General features: G+C 38.9%; 3 protein-coding genes across 3 annotated transcripts; 1 reads left to right on the top strand and 2 right to left on the bottom strand.

Annotated features, from left to right (window-relative positions):
* Window positions 1-282: 282 nt before the first annotated feature.
* Window positions 283-1,507, bottom strand: LOC136766540 (protein S100-P-like). The gene is made up of 2 exons (XM_066720064.1): window positions 1,292-1,507; window positions 283-555 (listed from the first exon to the last, which is right to left on the bottom strand). The coding sequence occupies exons 1-2, from the start codon at window positions 1,427-1,429 to the stop codon at window positions 415-417; spliced, it is 279 nt and encodes a 92-aa protein (XP_066576161.1). The 5' UTR covers window positions 1,430-1,507; the 3' UTR covers window positions 283-414.
* Window positions 1,508-5,252: 3,745 nt separating this feature from the next.
* On the bottom strand, window positions 5,253-11,246 carry LOC136766538 (transmembrane and immunoglobulin domain-containing protein 2). Its single transcript, XM_066720063.1, has 5 exons — window positions 11,165-11,246; window positions 9,644-10,012; window positions 8,736-8,843; window positions 8,212-8,336; window positions 5,253-7,892 (listed from the first exon to the last, which is right to left on the bottom strand). The coding sequence occupies exons 1-5, from the start codon at window positions 11,220-11,222 to the stop codon at window positions 7,842-7,844; spliced, it is 711 nt and encodes a 236-aa protein (XP_066576160.1). The 5' UTR covers window positions 11,223-11,246; the 3' UTR covers window positions 5,253-7,841.
* A 2,711-nt stretch (window positions 11,247-13,957) lies between these two features.
* On the top strand, window positions 13,958-20,182 carry LOC136767012 (potassium/sodium hyperpolarization-activated cyclic nucleotide-gated channel 1). The gene is made up of 11 exons (XM_066720980.1): window positions 13,958-14,230; window positions 15,145-15,328; window positions 15,637-15,744; window positions 16,193-16,330; window positions 16,714-16,875; window positions 17,365-17,458; window positions 17,552-17,679; window positions 17,905-18,051; window positions 18,611-18,848; window positions 19,193-19,359; window positions 19,917-20,182. Exons 1-10 carry the CDS (start codon window positions 14,046-14,048, stop codon window positions 19,354-19,356), a joined length of 1,548 nt encoding a protein of 515 aa, XP_066577077.1. The 5' UTR covers window positions 13,958-14,045; the 3' UTR covers window positions 19,357-19,359; window positions 19,917-20,182.
* Window positions 20,183-23,819: the final 3,637 nt, after the last annotated feature.

Here is a 23,819-nt window from a genome sequence, read left to right as displayed (position 1 = left end):
GTAAATGTTCCTTAATGTGTACATTCTGTAGAAAGGCCAAGAAACAGACTGAAGAGGTCTAGAAAACAAACAACTCCCCAGGTATTGGGTGACAGATTTATACCTGTCTAAACTTATAGTTTAGAATGTATGTTGTCAATGACATACAAATATTTTACCACTATTTTAAGTAATGTGAACAAATATCTTAAATAAAGTGAGTGATTTTAATAACTCTACAGTGTCATGGTATGATTTAGGATTTCAGAATAAGTGTTCAAGAAAGGAGAAGTTCTTCAGTAGCCATATTTATCCATATTTATTTAAATTTCAGGTTATGTAAACAATTGACACTTTTTTTCATTTGGAACTGATGTACTGCTACAAAAATAAATGTGAGCAAAATGGCCGAAGACCAGCGAGGCAGGCCTCCTCTCATTTCTTCGGGGAGCGGTCGTGACAGGCACAGGTCAAGGCGGCCACCAGGATGACAAACTCGGTGAAGTCTACCTCAGAGTCCCCATTGTAATCCAGGGCTTTCAGCAGGCTGTCTACCTCCCCTGGGTTCTTGGCTGCCTGCAATGCAATGGAAGGAGAAATCTTTCTGTTATATGCATTATATATTTTGTTTTACACATGTGTTTCTTCTGTTCAATTGCCAAACTTCAATAAAGCTCCTGTCCCCAAGGCCTGTTAAGCCTAGACTGTGAACTACTGAATTCCTGAAACACAAAAGTTGCATGTTGCTTTTGGAGCCAATCATATGCAGATGAAATAAGTGGTAGTTCAGGAGAAACAAAGAGCAGATTAAGTTGTCTTCATTATTTCTTACTCAGAAGCAAATTAATAGTATTTTAAAATATTTACACACACTTTGGGCTATGCCAGAATAACATTGAAAATGTACATTTGAAGCACATTAGTGAAAAAGACTTTGTATGTATTCGTATTTTTGAAAGTTTCCTATTTTTTAATCTTACATTTTTACTGAAAGTTGTCCATGAGGAATACAAAAAAATCGAAACAATAATTTGGATTTCAGTGATTACATTTTAAACATGATGAACATATATTTCCTGTTTTTAACGAAACTCCAATAGCTGCAACCTTTAAAATAGCTAAAAATTAAACTGGCCTCCATTAAGAAGCAGCTGTGTAGGACGATTGCCCCCCACACAAAGGTATTAGTCACCCAAAACAGCACTTGCAAGGGACTGTCTTGCTAGTGTAATCCATGCATAACAGTCAAATTAAACGACTAAAGAGCAGAACAAATACATTGGAGTGAAAATGTTCGGTTCATTGGCTGTACCTTTAGGAGAGTTGGAAGCTCTTTCTCCATCAGGGTTTTGGCCTCCGCCTTGGTCAGAGTCTGCGGGTTTCCCTCGGCACCGGCGTACTTGTCGAAGGTTTGCATGAGCATCGTCATCGCAGTTTCCAGTTGGGTCATTTTTGCTGATTTCTTCCACAAGCAGACCAAAAGTCAAACAGCAGCTGATTGATTCAGTGGCAAAGGTGTGCAATGGTGAGGGAGAAGGGGACTTATATACATGTGTGAGTGTCTACAGTAAATCCCACTTTGTTGTCTCACTCATTTTTATCAGTAGGCAAACAGGCTGAGCCAACCATCGATCAGCTCTCGGGGGACCTGGCCTGGTTATTGAAAAGACATAATAGATATGCATAAGCTGAGTCAACATCTAGCAATCCCTCCTTCCCTCAGAAACGTTGTTGGTTAGTTTTTTTTCCTCCTACATAATACAAGTAGGCAACCAAATCTATACCTATGAAAGAAATTGTTTTTCTTTGATTAGCACTTTTCAGTTGATTGCTTGTTCACCTGGACTACTCAACAATACTGTGTCACATCATTTACCTTCACACACTGCTTAAAATGGTTTATCTGTGGCTAACAAAGCTTTCACACAAAGAACCATAACAGATGATTTAATACAAGTTTCCATTAAAAATATATATATTTTACAGGACTGACACATGAAAACTTAACCCAAATGTTTGTATCCACAGTGATTTTAATACCAGTAGGAAATCATTTACATATATATTTGTAATTAATAATAATTATGATATACAGACTATACCAGCATGATTCAAAATAATTACTAAACCTACATTAAGCAGACAGAATTACACATAAGGGTGACAGGAAAGGTGTGCTGCATTTTTACTTCATTTTCCTTCCACAAACCCTACGACTGAGGTAATACTACATGTGTGGTGGCCAGTGCCCTTCACCTACCTGCGTTTGAATGTGTACCACTGTTTCTGTAATTACAATACTTCAGTATCAATACTATCACAATTTCTACTGATATGTTACTATAGGATCCATTGTTCATGTTGTCGTGTACAGTTTTTTGGTGGAAATGCTATTCTAATTTTCTTTTCTTTTTTTGCCGTCCACAAAAGTGACACAGGACGACTGCTTCTGTTTTATCATACCTCAGATCTGCTTAGGCGGAACTACAGTATGTCTATCGGAAGTTAAGCACTATGCTCTACATTCTGTGTTTTATATATATATATATATATATATACACTCACCTAAAGGATTATTAGGAACACCATACTAATACTGTGTTTGACCCCCTTTCGCCTTCAGAACTGCCTTAATTCTACGTGGCATTGATTCAACAAGGTGCTGAAAGCATTCTTTAGAAATGTTGGCCCATATTGATAGGATAGCATCTTGCAGTTGATGGAGATTTGTGGGATGCACATCCAGGGCACGAAGCTCCCGTTCCACCACATCCCAAAGATGCTCTATTGGGTTGAGATCTGGTGACTGTGGCGGCCAGTTTAGTACAGTGAACTCATTGTCATGTTCAAGAAACCAATTTGAAATGATTCGACCTTTGTGACATGGTGCATTATCCTGCTGGAAGTAGCCATCAGAGGATGGGTACATGGTGGTCATAAAGGGATGGACATGGTCAGAAACAATGCTCAGGTAGGCCGTGGCATTTAAACGATGCCCAATTGGCACTAAAGGGCCTAAAGTGTGCCAAGAAAACATCCCCCACACCATTACACCACCACCACCAGCCTGCACAGTGCTAACAAGGCATGATGGATCCATGTTCTCATTCTGTTTATGTCAAATTCTGACTCTACCATCTGAATGTCTCAGCAGAAATCGAGACTCATCAGACCAGGCAACATTTTTCCAGTCTTCAACTGTCCAATTTTGGTGAGCTTGTGCAAATTGTAGCCTCTTTTTCCTATTTGTAGTGGAGATGAGTGGTACCCGGTGGGGTCTTCTGCTGTTGTAGCCCATCCGCCTCAAGGTTGTACATGTTGTGGCTTCACAAATGCTTTGCTGCATACCTTGGTTGTAACGAGTGGTTATTTCAGTCAAAGTTGCTCTTCTATCAGCTTGAATCAGTCGGCCCGTTCTCCTCTGACCTCTAGCATCAACAAGGCATTTTTGCCCACAGGACTGCCGCATACTGGATGTTTTTCCCTTTTCACACCATTCTTTGTAAACCCTAGAAATGGTTGTGCGTGAAAATCCCAGTAACTGAGCAGATTGTGAAATACTCAGACCGGCCCGTCTGGCACCAACAACCATGCCACGCTCAAAATTGCTTAAATCACCTTTCTTTCCCATTCAGACATTCAGTTTGGAGTTCATGAGATTGTCTTGACCAGGACCACACCCCTAAATGCATTGAAGCAACTGCCATGTGATTGGTTGGTTAGATAATTGCATTAATGAGAAATTGAACAGGTGTTCCTAATAATCCTTTAGGTGAGTGTATATATATATATATATATATATATATATATATATATATATATATATATATATATATATATAGTTGCCTCAATAGCACTGTTTAGTATTCAGTAACACATATTGTATGACATAGACATACTATTTCACATCTATGCAGCCACATGCGAAATCTGTATATGAATATTCTCACCATGTTTCAATGGGGTGGGTGGGGTTTTTAGTCACTCCCTGCCAAGAGCTTTGAACCTTTACTGGTTTCAATTTAGAAAGAAGTGCAGAGGTGGTGTATTGTGTCAGCTGAACATTCAATTGACAAACCTCTGATATACAATTCAACTACTGATAAATTCAACTACTTAAGGCCTTACTACAGCCAAAAGGTGCTTTACATAGCAAGTAGTTATAAAGTATTTTCACTTCATCTTGAAATTAAAAAAATGGCACATTGCACTTTATCGACAGTTCTTTTTTGGTTTGTTTTCCATGGGATGATTTTAAAAAGCCCAGTTTGACTACACTCTGCATAAGCTACTAGTTAATTTCTCAGCAAGCATAAAAGAGAGTAGGTGAAGGCCAGAGCGGGAACAGAAATGTGCTCACTCAATGTGTCAACAGAGGAGTGTCCGGAGGGATAGTTGGCGCGGCACACAGGGAGGCCAGTATCAGTGCAGCTCCCTGCCAGCCTCTGTACCTTTCAACACGCCTGTCAGAACCCGTGGTCTTATGGACAGTCTCTATGGAGGCGGAGAGATAAGGCCTGAATGTGTTGGGAAACCAGGTGGAGGAGGCTTGAGGCTTTGTTCTCCATCCACAGAGAGGTAATAGGGGGTTAAATGTGGCGCAATGCAGGACAGCAGGAACAATTAACCATAAGTTAATTCAAAAGACTGGTCTTTCTGTGTCTTTCCTTATAGGACTAAATGTGTGTGTGTGTGTGTGTGTGTGTGTGTGTGTGCTCATGTGTGTGTGTTTTTTCTTTAAAACAAGGTTGGTTGTGGTCTACTAACATCGAGGTCCCTTGGTCATGCGATTGTATGTCACAATGCTCTTCTTCCTTAAACTATTTTACTTTCTCAAATAAGCTACCGTGTAGATGGGCTGCATTTTCATGAATATTTATGTTTTCTATGATATAAAGCGTAAGAAGTGATACTAGAGATATAATGTGCTAACCTCCTTCAGTTTGATTAGGCATGAATAGTGCTCTTTATCACTATAAACTAGTAAATAAGTGGATGCCCTGCCCCCAAACACCAGCGAAAACATATTTGTGCGTTCTTGTTAATTATCAATTGGTAGACAATTTCTCCATTTTAGTATTATGCATATAGTACAACATCATAGTAAATATGTATGTAAGAAAACAGTGAATTGATGTGTATTTTTTTTTAGGCTTTTACAAATATGGTGTCAGGTATAACAAAAAATATACAAATATTATAATTACAATTAAAATGTTTTAATTTTCCACAACTTATTCTTCATAAAATATGTGTATCATGTAAAAACTTACAAATGTACTAAATGATGGTTAGTACTTATGAAAACGTTTTTTAATAACTTTGATGTTTAGTACATATTGACACAGAACATAAATGACACAAAGCTGGTTTTGCAGCATAAAAAGTACAATGAAAAGGGGTTTTCAGTTTGCAATCGCGATTAAATTTTCCCTTAACTCATGGACCTCATTGAGAAGTTCACGCAATTGCTGTTAGACTCATATTTGCTCAGATATTAAAGTGCAACTGTATTGATAATATTAGTCTTACGAGCCTTGAGTACACTGAACAACTGTGTGATCTGGAGGGGAGGTTCCAGCAGTCTAACAATGCCCTGTTTCAGCCCACATTTAAGTGATTCACTCAAATTGCTACATACAGGCGAAGCTATCTTTTCTTCTCTTTTGCATAATGACTTTGTAAAGGCAATTTCAAACCACATTGAAGTTTTATGTTGTGTGATAATTTGTATTATTTTACATTCCAATACATACTACAGGTCAAATGACATTTTAAAGTATATTCACATTAATTTTACAAATATGTTATGCTTAATACATTAAATTACTTAAATTGTATTCTATTCCAAAATTTACTTGTTTAGGTTGCTTGTGCAAATGATCTAAAGAAGTAAATACTAATCATAATGATAAAACAACAAAAGTAGAAGCCACATCCTCAGTCAAATAATGCTTTTAAAATGTCACCCCATTGTTTCCACTTCCTGTTGCTGACCTATAAGAGAAGGTACAATACCAAAGGTTCCATTACTTGCTCAATAGACTTTAAGCCATAGATGTACTGTCATTCTGTTATACACACATACAAATAAATAAATAAAATGGCTATATTCTATTAATATGTGTGAGAGAAATAAAGCCACTGAATCACTTTTCCAATGTGCAGTAGACAGATGTGTATAATTTAAATAGTCATTACACCGACGCCCTTCCCTGTAGGGAGGTTAAGATCATCAGTTTTTAATCAGGGGCCGGATTAAATCAAACCTTTGACCCACCTGCTAATAGAAAACTACAAACCTGTACATCATAGTGGTTACATTTATTAATAGAAGAAAGTGTCATCTTACTAAAAATGAAGCTGCAACTAAGTACAATTCTGTAGATTTATATTAGCGGGTGGGTCAAAATTTTGATTTAATCTGGCCCTGGGTGTCTGGAACTGGGGAAATACAAAATCCTATGGATAGCTCTGTACAGTACATGCAGAGCTGCTGGAGGGTCTGTGAATGAAAACTCAGGGCTCCTTGATTTATCACATGAAAGTTGACCAGTGGTGTATATATGCATATGTGTATATTGCATAGCTGGAACATGACTGTTTCAGTACAGGATTCATTTTCTGCTTTTATGTCTTCATACAGAAATCTGGTTAAAACTGGACACTCTAGCACTAATGTATTTGTAAGCTGTTTTTTTTTTTTAATTTTGTTTGCACTGTGTGAAATGGTATGAGAAAAAAGTTTTCACAACAAAGGTGTGAATTCTGAGGTTGCACTTCTTCAGTGTAATGTACAGGAAGGCCATAACATGTTCACTTGCACACCCGCTTTAGGCTTCATTGTAAATCAATTTCAGTGTACTGTTACATTTCAGAATAGCAGGTTGTCCATGTTTTTGCTTATTTGTACACATTTTCTACAAACACCAATACATCAAACATCATGTTAACCACAGCAAAATATTGTTTGTTATTGGTTACTGGTGTCACTGACGGGTGGTTTCACTAAGTAACCACTGTCCTCCATTTTGTGTAAAATGTGTATGTACTTCACAGCAAGGACATTTATGATTTTAATATCAAAATCTAGACACCTAAACCAGCTGCGGTTTGCTTGCCCAAGCTGCACCGGCATTGGTCCATTTCAAATTGCAATGAAATACGAAGAACAGATTATTTTCCACTTAACTCATTCAGTAAACCGTAGCACTGACAAAAACACTGTAAATCACATTCTTCATTGACTGTGACAGTTATATGTATTATTTTAAATAATTCTACAGAGGCCAAATCTGTACTTTCCTTACATCTCTGAATAAAAAACATACATATACATGAATAAAACACTGATTGCGAGAAGGTAAACACATTTTGTAACATACAATATACAGTACAGGATATACAGAAAATACAAAAATATATTTACAATGAGGTTTTTTGTTTTTCATATGTACATTATATTCACTAGATTACTAAACACTTTTTGTCCCTCTGATCATCAATGCTTTTAAAAGACTCAACCCTTCAAAGCAAGGATCTCCTTTATGGATATACAAATACTTCTAGGCATGCAGTCTCAATAGCCTTGCATTCGCTCTATGAGAATTGAATCTCGGCAACAATTGTAACTAATACATTATTTTCATCTGTATTAATTTCCATCCAGCGATATATGCAATCTTAAATATCACATCGGATAAAATGACATACCGTTACTAACCAGAAACATATACCTGGGTAACATTTATTGTTTTCTGCAAAGCATCAATGAACAGGCCGAAAAAAAAAGGTTTCAGTAGAGGTATCAAAAAAGGCTGTCAGTGGTGTTGACTTCACCAGTTATTGTTTCTCATCTTTCCTCAATCTTGAACGGCAAAATAGTCAAAAGATTCATAAATGGATGACAGAGCCTGCAATACACAACACAGACAGCTATCAGACACTTAGCAATATCTCTTTAACACTGTATGTTCATCAACAACGTCATTGAGCATAACAACAGTGGGAGCTGGGCCTTAATCTTTTCAACCCTTCCAGAGCAGACTGCACAGACAGGCACTCTGAGCTTTGTACTTAATGTCCTCGCCTGCCCAACAGAGGGACAGAGGGGCAGAAAGGTGTACTCTGGGGATTACTGTACACCAGCCTGTATTGGCAACTCATGCCAAAGGTTCCTGATAACACCGGGGCCCTTCTCTCATGGGGCGGAGAAAGGTATCTGTGACTTACCCACTGTGTCGACCCACGAGAGGAGTCTGTACTCCCCTCGGCGGCTTCATTCAGCGCCTCCTTTTCCCCCAGCTCCACTTCATGCCGCTCTCCAGTCCCTGCCCCAGTGCTCCCAGGACTCACAGCTTCCAACAGAAATCACATGCCATTCATTTAGAGAAGGAGAACATGTTTAATGGGATACTAGCAGTTTTTAAACACTTTCTGAATATCATATTTGTTTATGTAATGCTGTTGTGGGTTGAGTTGAGTTGAGTACTATCAGTTTTCAAAAGTGTCTTAAATCTAAATGTATAGGTCTTTCTTTATAGTAAATCAAATTACTAAAATTAATTTAGTTTGCTTTGGCAAGACTGATGTTTCTTTAAACATAACTACAATGTAAAGAGAATTATCACCACCCACCTGTTTACTTTGGGGAACTATGCCAACCTTGATTTGGACTGTATAGTGTTTGGTAGTTTGTTCTAGCATTAGGTCACTTAGATCTCCCTCCCACCCAGGTACTGGATGAAAGACTTTACCTGGATGATGTGTTTTTCTCTTATAATACCACAGCAGGCTGACACCCAGTAAAAGAAACACTACTGCAAGTGAAGTGATGATAGCAGTGATCGTCACTATCAAAGCATCTGAAACATGACAAAACAGAAGTTGTGAATTTATAGACACAATAAAAATCTAAAATAAGCAAATTAAAATACGACTTTGTTGTTGGTTTGCTCCTATGACTACATCATATGCATTTGGATGAAAGGTCACTGGTGGGGACTGGACTGCAGATATCTGGCACCACTTCTACAAAGCAAATGAGTACTTAGTACTTTATCCAACTGTCAGATAACAAATATTGAATTAATGTGGGTTGTATATCTCTATCATATCTGATATAATTGTTTGTGCTCATGCCATTCTTCATCTCTGAAGGTCTATGAAAAGTTAAGGACCTCTTATGTCTACTTCCTATGATTTTTTTGTATCAGTTTTTATTACTGTAATTAATAAATTTGTAATAATTTATCATAATTAATATAAAGACATCATGTTTTGCTCTCCAATTTTAAAAATTATCTAGTTTCCTGTAATACTATTTTCCCACTAAAGAGGAATAAAAATATACTATTGAATCTGGTTCTTCAAGATCTTGAATTAATTTTTAAAGTAATTTGAAAAGATAATAGCTGATTAATTATTCATTTTTAATATTTTGCATTTGATTTTATACAAATCGTAAGTGTAGTATACAGTATATATAATTATTATTAATGATATTTTCTGCAAACATATTTGATGCTCAACAATCAGTTGCTGGTTAACATTTTTCTATTGGATTTCTACATTACCATTAATCTGTTCCAGCAAAACTGTGATTATTATTTTTTAATTTATTTTCTGATGCTTGAAAGTGCACAGAGTGATTAAGATTACTCACCTGTTTTTATATTTTCTGCTGCTTCTACTGTTAGATTTGTTCCACTTCCTTCTGCTGTGATGAACTTAGGGATCTCAATAATTGCTTTACATAAGTATTTCCCCGTATCATTTTTGGATACTTTTGAAATTGTCAATTTAGAACAATTCCTGGAAATAGAAAAAACACACTTATTCAGATTGACTTCTGTGGACCCATTTTTAATGTTATGAAAACTAGATTTAATTCGATTTCTATCCTTCCACCATTCAACTCTTATTCGTTCCAAATCCAGATCTGTTTCCCAGCAGCACAACATCTGAACGGACTCTGCCTGTCTCACTGTTATCTTGTGAGGAGACTGCATGATATAAATTTTTCCATTAACATCTGTAAGAAAAGGAAAAACAAAGGTGTATTTGTAAAAATTGAAATAATGCCTTGATCGTTTATTATTTTAACAGTAACACACGGATGTATATTAATGAATTTGTTGTAAGAAAACCATGTGTCTGTTCAGGACCTGACACCCCTGTAATTCTGCAATATGCAATTAAATTATTGCAAAATGAACACACTGCTTTTCTGTGATATCTTTTTCCTTCACTTCCTTTCCATCCACAAATTGTAGGAAAACAAAAAAATGGAACAGAATTATAGTAATATATACAAAATACTCTATACATAGTTCTGCAGCAGGTGCACCAATGAAGTAAACAGACGAGGGAGATATCTGAAAGGTCTACAGATTATAATGGATGCATATGTGTATTTTGCAGCAGTTTCTTTCTTCTAACTTTAATAAATAATGCAGAAGTGAATAGTTGCACTAAATATATTAATTGCTGAAAACATTAGGCATGTCAACCGATACGAATCACCAGGCAGCAGAATCAATTTGTTATTTACCAATAATAGAATTAGGTTAAAATGTTAACACATATAGATTCCTTTTAGTAACATTACTGCTAATTTTCATGAATCATCACTGTTGATTGTGATCTAATTAAAATTAACAATCAAAGGTCCTGACTATGGACACATCTGCAGATTGCATTTTTTTAGAGAAAGCTCTTTTACACACGGGAAGTGCATACAGGATATGATTGTGCTGATCAGTGTTGGTTGAAATAGATTATATTCTGGTTATATCAATATTGCCTTCTGACTGAAAATGAATTTAACCTGCAACAATACTTTACGTACTACACAGATATCTGTAAACCTCCATAAAGGTGAATATCTGGATATAAGCTGCATACTTTTTCGCTGTTTTGCTGTTTCGTTTTGTTTTACTGGAGAGATAGAAAGTATTACAATAAATTGGCATTATATTTACCAAAATGTCTCTGAGCGAAAGAAAAACTGCCTAAACTGCCTAGGCCTGTAATCAGAAGCTTTCAAAATTCTCTTAATAGGACGTCCCTGTGTAATCTTTGCACCTCTAAAACGTGAATGCATGTAAAGCTCATGTTTTCATTTACTTAAATACTAACACAGAACATATTGCAAATTCAAATTGAAATCTCCCCAGAAACTCACCCCGAGAAGACAGAGAGGACAAGAGCAGACAGCCCAGTAGGGTTGTGAGCAGCCTCATTGTAGAGGCATTGCTTCTTACTGAACTTTACTAGACTGAGCAGCGCTGGCTCATGAAATACCCCTCTGACGTGCTGTCAACCACACATCCTCCTGTGTCTTTCTGCTGAGAGATATGAATCTTTGCTTTACTTATGTGTTATTGCTTCATTAGACAATTCGCAGTTAGTTCAAACATGCAGTAGCCATCATGCAACATGAGTATGACAGCAAATGTTTCTTTTTTTTTTTTTCAATTACTGACATTTGTCAGTTGTTGACACTAGATAGCTGTCAGTTTGTGAACTTAATTATATATATATTGTTATTATGTAATAATGTAATGATGTAGTATTAGGATTTCCAACTCAGACTTCATTGTGCGTCATTGTTATGAGGCAATGGCATCAAATTCATACATTAATTTAACCAATCTGCCATACTTGTATTAATTATTTTGCGGATTATTGTTGGGGTAAAATTGCCCCCTATGTGTTGTATATATCTACTGTAATTTCGATTTCATGCCTACTATACTATATCACTGTTGTCTGTATAATGCTGAATGTCTGTTTATGATACTGCTTTGTTAGCATGCCTCAGACTAAGGAGGAACTTGATTGTTATTGCACAAACAGCATTAGTCACGTACACTGAACTGTTGAACTGTTGTCGTGACAGGCCCCGGGCTCGAGAGGAACCTAAACCTGTAACATCTGCAGAAATTGCATATTTGTGCAAATCTGTGTAGAGGATGAGCAAGTGTAGATGTCCTCTCCCCCACAACCACATTCCCCCCACCTGTCCAAACAGAACTTTAGGATTCTATTATAATAATGTTGTTGAAACTCATGAGTTTACTTCCTGAGCTCGTAGCACTGACGGCACTGGGTTAGCCCAGTCCGAGGCTTGAGCTTGAGGTAACAGAGATAATTCAAATTGTCATAAATAAAGCATAATTCCCCTGTGTCAGTACGTATTCTAGGTAACAGTAAATGATGATGCTTTGTGTAACAGATGACATCATCGAGAGACTGGACGTGGTGTTGAATAGTTAAGTACTGTCAGTTCATTGCCTTGTTATGTCTTCATGTAACTGGTTCATGGGATGCACATGTCAGCTTGGGGTGACCATTTGAGCAGGCAGTTTGAGAGCAGAGAAAGCGTTGTTCGTTTGCGGTCACTGTGCAGGCTGCCAAAAGCTGAGCTACATTCAGGGAGATCAATGCTTCCCTTTCTGATAACTTTAATCACAGGTTACAAGGCACTTTCTTCTACTTTTAATTAAAATCACAGTACTATACAGGTTTGTAATAAGAGAGTTGCAGCTAGGTCAATGTTTTAATTTTGTCTTTGGCTTAGTAATTTATAAAGGAATTCTCAAGAATGATGTCTGGGCAGTAAAGCAACTTAAGACCATGGTCATTGTTACTGTTTGTCTGAATAGATCGATCTTTAAGAGCAGTCAGTATACTGAAATGACAAGGAGAACTTCCTGTGGGAGCAGGAAGCAGGTGAAGGACTCCCATGTTGTGTAATGGCCTTGAGTGTGGACACCGTCCTCCCAGGCTCAGAGCACTTCTGTACGATCATTACTTCACAGCCTCTTCTGTCCACAATTCTCCCAGTGCAACTACAGCACAGCTCACACGGCACTGGTGCGCAAAGTTACCTCTGATACTTCGTTATGGAGGCCTGAGTCCATCTTTCTTTGTAGTGGAAGAACTATCGAACAATCCAGTACTTATAGTCAGAAATAAAACCACATTTGATTGTTGATTTGTTTCAACTTTATTTTACCTTATGTTTGATTCCAAGGTTAAAGTAGCATTAACTGCATTTATTCTCAATACATAACTTTCTTCATACTTAAAAAGTAATTGTAATTTAAAGGCTCAATTAATAAAATCGAAACCTTATTGTCCTATAATGTCCTTAAAATGTTTTAAACTCCAACCAAAAACATTGCTTCAGTTTAAAAACATTTTGATACATGCAAGATAAAATGTCACATCTACATTTCCATGATTAGTCTAAAGTGTGGAATATACTGTGTACAGGTATAAGTATAATGAGACCCTTACACTTGAGTTAAAGTCCTCATCAACAATTGAACATCTACACCCACGATAAAAAGTCCAAGATGATCAACACTCAAACCAAGATTTGCAAACAATCAGTAATCTGTGTCATTAAATGAGAAAGCAAAAACATTATAGATGTGAGTATTCATTTTCTCTGATATGTGTTTTCCGTTTGTCTGTCATGCATCAAAATTTGTCTTCCTCAGAGGGGGCCAGCTCACAATCAAGACACTCGTTCCCTCTCATTCTCAGTGCTAAAAATAATTAAAACACACACACATATACAAAGATTTCAAACAAGACATATATTTGCATGTGAAATTAATTTGGCAATAGTGTGTGCAATATTTAATTCTTTTTATATTAAACCCCAAAACTATTCAATTCTTACCACCACTTTAAAAGCAATAGGTAAAAAATGATTAAAGGTAATATGTGCAAACATGCCTCAAAGTATTAATTTAATGTTAAGGGAACTGTATTAACAATTATTAAAGTTAAGTTTAATTATGATAATGGTGTAATGCTTATACCAGTCTAAAGGGGGCTGATAACACCATGACACCTCTATAAAGTCTACGTAATATGTCATGAGGCGGGACAACTTGTCCATGCGTCATAATAGGTCCATAATTATTCATAGCATTTGCCCTAGCATTATGACGTCACAGAGAGAGCCGCATTGCAATACAGCGTTATCTGATCAAGACACAGCTTCGCGAGACAGATCGTCGTCGCCTTCGCCGAGGACAACATCGCAGATGAACAGATCCCTCCTGACGGGTCCGAACAACGAAACGATGACACGCGGCTGGAGATCGCTATTTCTGCCCCGAGTGACCAAGCAGTCCCTGCATGTGTATGGGAGTGAGGCCGCGGTGCAGAAAGAGTGTGACCGCCAGAGAGAGACCAGCTCATGGGTGATTCACCCCTTCAGCGCCATCAGGTAGGGCCGGGCAACGCGCTCCGCCCACAGAGAACCGTGTTTTTCCATGTCAATTATCTGCTGATAACATGCAGTTTGTGTGTTTCCCATGTCATAGATCTATGCAGTATGTAGATTTCAATGAGTAGACATTTCTTCAGTTTGCAGTAGGAGGCGCAATCCCGCATCTATGCAACAGGAAACGCTGTAACTCAGGTCTTTAGTTGTATTTCTGAGCCGCACCTTTAGTTTTTTCTCTGATATTGCGTATTTGCAGGAAAGCGGCAACAAAACGGCAGAAGACACATTTTCTTCTGTACTGTCGGTTTTTATCTGTTTTCCTTTCAAAAACGAGCCGCGATGTGAATGAACTCGCTGCACCGAATACAGTATTTCTGGAGTCAATCGTCCCATTTTTAACAGGACACTCACGGACGTTTAATTATAATAAACTAAATAACACGCTGACCGCTAATCAGACCAGGTGGTCCATAGGCTGAACGCTGTGTCGTTTAGGTTCGTTGATCTATAATGTTGATCCATATTGACTGTCACTCTCACAATGTACGGGTAGAGTCACTGCGCCTGCGCTGTAGCCAATCAGCGCGCTGCACTGCTTGAGTTCCAGCGCACGGGGGCGGGATCCGGGCCAAGATGGCTGCGCCCATGTGCCGGCGTGTCTCTCCCAAACAGAAAGGAAAACGCGAGAAACACTGTGATTATACGTGTGTCATACATGTCAGCAGAGTGGAAATGAGCAGTACAGCCTCCTACAGCACTGCGGGGGAGTAAAGCAGTCGAAAGCGCCCTGAACTGACACCGGACATCAGCTGTCAATGAAGATCGCCTTGTCACGCGTGATTTGCATCAAATAAGATCGGTTTCAACTGACCAGCTGCAGACGACTCATACACTGTTTATCTCCCTTTTTGCAGGAATTACTACATCTTGCTGATGCTGGTGCTGACATTTCTCAACCTTCTTGCGATCCCCATCGGAATCGCCTTTCTGGATTCGGAGCACCACTTCCGCGCCTGGGAGATCTTCAACCTCTTCTCGGACACGGTCTTCGTGCTGGATATTCTCGTCAACTTTCGGATGGGTGTCATCACGGATCAGGTAGCAGAGTTGTTAACCACTGGTGCTAAAAATGGGACAAATGTGTAGAGTTTTACATTCGTGGGCAAAATGATGGGGTCCCTGCAACTCCTACTCAGGTGCCACAGAGAAAGGAGACTTTACTCAAATGCTTGGCAAAAGTTCTCTAAAATGAAACTGTGGGTACATTTTATTGGCAGTTTACATTCAATGAAAAAGAAAAATATTTCTGGAGAATTAACATGGAGATGTTCGTTACTGGTCAACACATGTGTTAGCTTTGTATCTGTAGATACATTCTCACTCTTTCTTTCTCTCTCTTGCTTTAGAAAGTGATTTTGCAGCCAAAGGAAATCCGGCACCACTACTTGAAAAGTTGGTTCGCCTTGGATTTGATTTCTGCCTTTCCTCTGGATTACATCATCCTAATCGCAAAGGTAATGGAATGTCTTCTGGGATTATTTACGAGTTATTATATTGTTTGCTTGTATAAGTGTCCATCCCCCTGGTGATAGCAATCCTAAAGTGTAAGCAATCGCCTCCAAAATCAAGCACACAGTTAAGTGTAGTGATTCACAGGATTTCAGGATTAATTCAGCAGTTTCTAGAGTGAACCTGTGCTGGGTCGTGCATTTCAAAGCAAAGACTCAACCACTGTTTCCCCAATAGCAGTGTGGAGGATTGTGTAGAAAAGTGGAAGAAATCCTAATTGAAATGCATGAAAAGTGTCTTTATAGGCACTGTGTGTGATGTTATATGTCCGGAGTGTCCTATAAGTGTTTATGTGCTAATCAACACATGAATATGGCTTTTGTTTATTCCTAGCTTTTTACGTGTCAGTCGTGTCTTTTATTTAATATCACACCGTATGCTCTGATTGTCTAGAGTTTTGAAGAGCACAGTGACACCTCTTCCTTCTCTGCCTCTAAACTGGTGAGAGTCATCATGTTCGCGAGGATCTTCAGTTTGGCTCGCCTGCTCCGAGTGTCGAAGTTATGGAGGTTCTTCACAGAATGGGAACAGGTTTGTTTTTTGATTGGTGAATTCAAAATTGTTACATTGCTTCTCTAGGTACAAAATGTATTGAATAAAGGGTACACTTGAAAAATAAATGAAAGATTTAGTTGAATGCTCAGATTGATTGCACTGGGTTTATCAGATTTACAGATTTGCACCCTTTTAACAGAGAATTGTATGAAGAGCTCGTGAGATTTATACTGTATTCCTGAGTGTTGGAAGTCATGGCAGTCCCTAGTCAAAAGTTACTTTAAAACTGTTCTAATGGTTTAAAATGATATATGGTTACAATTGGCTGGTGTTTTATTCTGAAGTGCTGATGATAGTGTGTGACTCAACATCAGTTCCACGCGTTTCTTACAGTGTAGCCCAACTGTCTGTCTTTTTAGGTTTCGAATGCAAACATGGAAGCGGTGCGCCTGATCCTCCGCATTATGGGTCTGTTCTTGATGATTCTTCTTCTGTGCCACTGGAATGGATGTATTCAGTTCCTTGTTCCCGTTTTGCAAGAATTTCCTGAGCACTCTTGGGTTGTCAGGGAAAACTTGACGGTAAGAACAATGAAATCTAGCTGGAAATGTCCTGAAAATGTGTGTTTATAATTGACATTAATTTGATTAATCTGCAGAGGATTCATCTTAATGTACATGCCCTTCCTGTATGACCTGAATTCAACTAGTCTATAAAACCAACCACTAATTATCAACATTATGGATCATTTTCCAATCAAGTCCAGTTCTTTTAACTGTCTGTTTTGCCACCCAATGAATGTTGTCTGAAAACAGAAATATTGGAAGATTTCTGATAATCAAGTACTTAGTTCTTAAAGAACAGCTATTATACAGGTTAGGCCAGGTGAGTTCTTAAAAAACAGATGAGGCAGTTGTTTGATCACAGAAATCTGTAATTAATTGTCTAGTAGCTCTGTTCAAACAATACATGCGAGTGGTAATCGGGGAAGGAACAGATCTGCAGCAGTTTTCACAGACAGATTCAGTTCTGTGAAGCAGCATCTTTACTGACCGCCTCTTCTCTTCTAGAATGCCACTCTGGGAGAGCAGTACTCCGTTGCTGTTTTTCGGGCGCTTTCCCACATGATTGGCATCTCCTATGGCTCCGCCGAACCCCCCTCAGGTGACGAATACCTATGTTTACTGTTTTGATTTCAAACCACAGGCACGTTTGATGAAAACACATGTCATTAAACCTTCATTTGATATCTTGCAGATGAAACTGAGCTATGGATTGTCATGACGAGCATGGTTTCAGGAGCTTTGATGTACACAATGATGGTCGCCAGCATAGCAGCAATGATGACCAACGGCGACGCACCAGCAAAAGCCTTCAGAAGCAAAGTATGTTTCCTCTGCACTGTAAAGAAAAAGAACAATGCTTTATCTCTCATTTAAAAGTGACTGAACTTCAGGATCTTGAAGATTAACACATTCATTGTTACAGTTTTGGAAATCCTGTAATTTGGATAGAGAATTTAAATTGTATAATGCTTATTATGAAAAGCTTTGTCTACATTGAATTTTAAAAATCACACATTTGTGTATCTCTCTGTGTCACTGTCACAGATGAGTCAGCTGGAAGACTACATGACGTACAGAAAGCTACCCCGAGAACTACGGACTCGGATATGCAATTACTTCCAGGCCAGGCACCAGGGGAAATGGTTTGACGAGGAGGACATTTTTAAACTGGTCTCCAGACCCTTGAGAGAGGTAGGACTGCATGTTTCGACAAGTAACATTCAAATGATATGACTGCTGGACCCATAATCACAAACCTTAATTACCGTAACTGAGCATACCACTAAAGACAGAACAAATGAATACAGACATTTTACACCGAAAACATGACATTATCTGATTGGTCACAAATAACAGGACTTGTTTAAGTATGCATGAAATCCGTGATACATTTCTATAAAAGCATCAATAACTAGCTATCCTGTAAAAGTGCAAACAGACGTGAGTTGTGGACACTCAGAAAAAAAAAAAAAAACGTAATGAAAAGTTATCAATCAGTGAATCATGAATGCATTTTTTATTAGGTTGAAATACTGCCTTAAGCTATGCATGTAGTCCTATATCCATGAATGCTCAATCAGCAAAGCATTGATAAACTAACCACACAGCCTTTCGTAATTGTTAATAATATCCTGCTAACATTACACTTGGAAAACTACTGCCGGTGGAATTTCTACGAGATTGAATTTGCTAATTTGATCCCTTTGCTGAACACGTGTATGATAAACCGTTTTATTTCTGTTCCATCCAGGAGATTCTCAATGTCCGATGCGCCAATGTGCTGAACAGTGTCCCAATGTTCAGGAATCGGGATGCCAATTTCAGCAACGCTGTCTTGCTGAAACTGCGCAGAGAGGTTTTCCAGGAAGGGGACCTCATCACACATCCGAATGCTCCCGGAGATCGTATGTTCTTCGTCGAGCGCGGGAGAGTCCTGGTCACGACAGCCACTGTCCAGGCGGAGCTGTGTGATGGGGACTGTTTTGGAGGTGGGTTACCTAAAATTATTATTTGCATTGGATGCAAAAATAAACACTCCCTAGATTCATGTTTTTATTATTTTTGATTTTTTTTTGTATATTATTTCTATTATCTGCATATGCATGTTTTGTTCAGGACACCCCTTTTATATATTTAAAGGTTTTGATTAATTACAATACTTAATCGTATCAATAAAATCATATAGAACAATTGACCTCTTGGAATCTGCATTTTGGAGGAATCATGACTGAAATAAATGATCTGGAAAGTGAATACATCAGAGCACTGTGTGTAGTGTGCACAGTAGTGGCTTTCAAGGCTGTTAACGGCAGACTGTTGATTTTATTTTCAGAGCTGTGTCTCCTGAACAAGGGCCACTGCACGGCGATGGTGCAGGCCACGAGTCTGGTTCGGCTCTACTCTCTGTCCGCTGGGAGCTTTGAGGAAGTTCTGCAAGGTTTCCCAGAGATCAGAGAGGAGCTGTATCAAACCGCACACGAGAGGCTGCGTGTTTAAGAGGTGAGTCGACAAGATCCCTTTCATCCCACGAGTCTGGCACTAAAATGAAGGCCAGAAAAACATCTCTGACACTTCACAGCTTTCTCTGAAGTGACTGTGATATTTTAATTTTCCTGTTAGATGCTGTAATTCTAGTCACTACACAATTAGTGTCCTTTAATAATGTATTTGACTGCATTTCACTTTAAGTTGAAGATTTAAGGGCACTAGCCAGCTTCCCCTCCCTGCACAAACTGGGAGCCACTCAGAATAACATTCCCATTATATCTGCAAAGCACCCGGTTTACAGTTGTGTATCTCTGTATGACCAGGTACATCTATTCCCACTATTGGTTAAAACACTGATGAGACACATGGATATATTATGGCACTGACCACGACTTTTGATAATGATTATTTGGTATTTCTATGCTGGCCAGTTTCTACTGAGGTAAATACAGTGGCAATAACTGGGGGAGCAATGATTGTATAAGAATCCCTTCATCTTTCAGTTTTTTTTGTTTTTGTTTGTTTATTTGAACTTCAGTAATTAGTGTTTTTTTTTGTTTTTGTTTTAGAATCTCAAATGGGACATGACCATCAGTCAGACATGAATAACTTGTAAGAGGAGGCTATAGTGAAAATGTACATCTGATTTATAATTTGACAATGGATTCGTTAAAGTACCTGTAAGTGCAGAAATAATTACGCATACCTGGATTGATGAGGTGTAGGCCAGTAGAATCACAATTTGAGAAGAATGTACAAGCTGCACACTCAATAGCTCCGATGCAGAATCATTCAATAAACCAACATCAATGATGCTGAGAAAAACTGGTTTATAAAGTGTAACAGGTAATCACATACAGGTGTAGGCCTATGGATCTAATTCACAAGACATTCAACATTTTCATTTAATAATCAAACTCATTGTCATTTACATTATGGCAAATTAATCAAAATAGCAAAACCAAGAGACTACCATAATGGTACAGTAAATACAAGCGATACAGACTATTTACAAGTCATCAGTACGACAATAAGATACATATTCCATTCACAAGAAGCACTTCAAATTGAACTCCATGTTTAGACCGAAGGGCAACAGTCCTCAGCCTATGGATCCAAGCCACCTCTCGTCTCAGCAAGAGATGATCAGAGTCACTCCTCTCTTGGGCGGAGACGCCTCGTCTGTCCCTATGTAGCGCAGGGACCAAACGGACAGATTGTTCTCTACGAAATGCACCGTCACTGGGTGTGTGATGTTCCTGCATCGTCCAGTACTACGATGTGCTGCGATGCGCACTTTGAGTTCACATTTTCTTACAACACGTGCTCTGGCACAAGGACATGGCAGTAGATAAATAACCCCCTTAGTGGAGCAGGATACGACTCCTTTACTGGGAATCTGTTTGCCCGAGTGGGTGTTTAAAGTATCTACATTTATAAGTGCCACTGAGCACAAGAGTTACATTATAGTTGGCATCCAGGAGCGGGGCATGTCTGCGTTGCTGTGGCACTGGCAGAGGGGCGAGTCCGATCTGACCAAGGAGTCCTTTAGGTTACGTCCACGTGAATATACTACTAGAGGGGATCTGAAAATGTTACTGATACTACTACCTGTCTGTAGAATGTGCCAATGTTTGTGAAGGATACCTCTGATACCGTCGGCACATTTACAATAGCGAGTGGAGAAGATACAAGGATGTGTTTTTCTGAGTATGTCTGGAACAACTCGTCTGTAGATCTTGAATCTTGACTGCGTTATTTATCTGGGTATCAATGTAACCTCTCTTGAAACTTAGACTTCATTTCTGCCATATTTCTCTAAAAAACTGTCTTTTGGCAGAAATGAAGTCTAAGTTTCAAGAGAGGTTACAAAGATGCCCAGATAAATAATGTGGTCTAGAAGATTCAGGATAAATCTTCTCCACTCGCTATTGTAAATGTGCCGACGGTATCAGAGGTATCCTTCACAAACATTGGCACATTCTACAGACAGGTAGTAGTATCGGTAACATTTTCAGATCCCCTCTAGTAGTATATTCACGTGGACGTAACCTAAAGGACTCCTTGGTCAGATCGGACTCGCCCCTCTGCCAGTGCCACCGCAACGCAGACATGCCCCGCTCCTGGATGCCAACTATAATGTAACTCTTGTGCTCAATGGCACTTAAAAATGTAGATACTTTAAACACCCACTCGGGCAAACAGATTCCCAGTAAAGGAGTGGTATCCTGCTCCACTAACGGGGTTATTTATCTACTGCCATGTCCTTGTGCCAGAGCACGTGTTGTAAGAAAATGTGAACTCAAATTGCGCATCGCAGCACATCGTAGTACTGGACGATGCAGGAACATCACACACCCAGTGACGGTGCATTTCGTAGAGAACAATCTGTCCGTTTGGTCCCTGTGCTACATAGGGACAGACGAGGCGTCTCCGCCCAGGAGAGGAGTGACTCTGATCATCTCTTGCGGATACGAGAGGTGGCTTGGATCCATAGGCTGAGGACTGTTGCCCTTCGGTCTAAACATGGAGTTCAATTTGAAGTGCTTCTTGTGAATGGAATATGTATCTTATTGTTGTACTGATAACTTGTAAATAGTCTGTATCGCTTGTATTTACTGTACCATTATGGTAGTCTCTTGGTTTTGCTATTTTGATGAATTTTCTATAATGTAAATGACAATGAGATTGAGTATTAAATGAAAATATTGAATGTCTTGTGAATTAGTTCCTGCACAAGATGTTGATTTACCTACACCTGTATGTGATCAACTGAGACATAACAGGTATTCTCAGCATCTCCTCAAGATCCTGACGAAGGCAGCTTGTCTGACGCAATGTTGGTTTATTCAATTATTCTGCATCGGAGCTGTTGAGTGTGCGGCTTATTAGCAACATGTTAATAAAATTAAAAATGAGGCCAATACATTTTTGTTTGTTTTCTCTCGTGTCAATTCCCGGGCTCCATAATTAACATTTCACATGTTATTATTAATGTCTTTTGGCGTATTATATTCCAGGCTCTGGAACACACCGAGTCAGAACATTGCGTGCTGCGCATCCTTTATTTTTAGGACAATGGCTTATATAGCACATCTTACAAAACATATGCAGGGGTCACTAACAAAGCAATTGAAAATTAACCAAAGAAATATAGAAATATTGAAATATTGCCACATTGCTGGTCTCTATCCAAAGACAGACTGAGGCCAGGCATTGTTTGTACTCATAGAGGTGGAAGGTGGTCGTGGGGGGAAGTTGCTCTTCATACTCATCTGGGTGGCACCATAGAGACCCCATTGCCCAGCCCTTCCTGCAGTTTCTGGAGTAAACGGGTAGCCAAGTAGCTGCGCGCGTTACAGGGCTCTTCCTCAATGGCAGCTCACATCAGGGGGAGGGTTGTGGATCTTCCACTCTAGGTCCACAAGAAGCTGATGAATGCGGCTCTTATCCACTGAAGAAGGCCCATCCCTGGAGCAGGCCACCGCATGTATGCTAGAGGGTTCAGCCACAGAGATGAAGTTTTCTGGCCTCTCCATTTCTTTCTCGTCCTCCTCCACACACTCTTGGTGCCCCATCACCACCCAGCGCAGCCAGTCGTAGTTCTATTCCAGTGTTATAGGGGTGGACGTTGCCTGCTCCTCTGGCGTCTTCTGCTCTTTGTCTCTTCCTGGATCTGCTTGCGAATGTCCTCCTCTGCTTGCCCTGAGTAGCCTGATCACAAGGGAAGGGAGCTGGAGGGGGGGTGTCCTATCAATGAAGGGTTATCATGTTTGTAACTGCTGTGAAGACACTGCTGACACTAGTGTAGTTATTCCAAATTTATATTAAGCTTTTTTCCAAATGGAAAATTGGGACCAGTAACACTTTACTAAGTACATGTTATATATCTAAATACATATATTAGTAACTTCATGTGTAACCAACATTCATGAAAAACCGGTAGTTACAAATGTTAGAATTGTGTACTTATACATATGGTTTGTATGATGGATTCAAAAACACGTAGACTGCAGTATACAAGACGACGGAAGACTGCAACAAAGTCACTGTCTAACAATTAAGAATTCTGAATCTGATAGTAATGAGATGCTGCCATTGCATGTTGAACATAATGAAACGGAACAAATACGACATGAGTTATGTAGCAACCATGGTGAAGATTAGAGTGCAAGCTTTCTGAAAAAGAGCTGGAATGTGGCAGACCAATGACATGATCACACAGAGCCGTTTCTAGGCACAAGTGAAGTGACAAAAGTGGCTGCTTTGGCCCCCATCCACTAGGGGGGCCACTAGAGAAAACTAATTAATACATTGAATAAGTTTTCAATTATTTTCTATAATTGATCACAGTAATTCGTTTTCAGATTGGATTTTATGTTAGATCATGGAATCAAACATTAGTTGTTCTAGAAGCCTATCAATTTGGTTTTGGTATGGGTTGGATGTAGTAATTTCTTATTTAATTTTTT

This window comes from Amia ocellicauda, chromosome 13, assembly GCF_036373705.1.
Source record: "Amia ocellicauda isolate fAmiCal2 chromosome 13, fAmiCal2.hap1, whole genome shotgun sequence".
Taxonomy (NCBI): Eukaryota; Metazoa; Chordata; class Actinopteri; order Amiiformes; family Amiidae; genus Amia; species Amia ocellicauda.
This window is presented reverse-complemented; position numbering and strand designations above follow the sequence as displayed.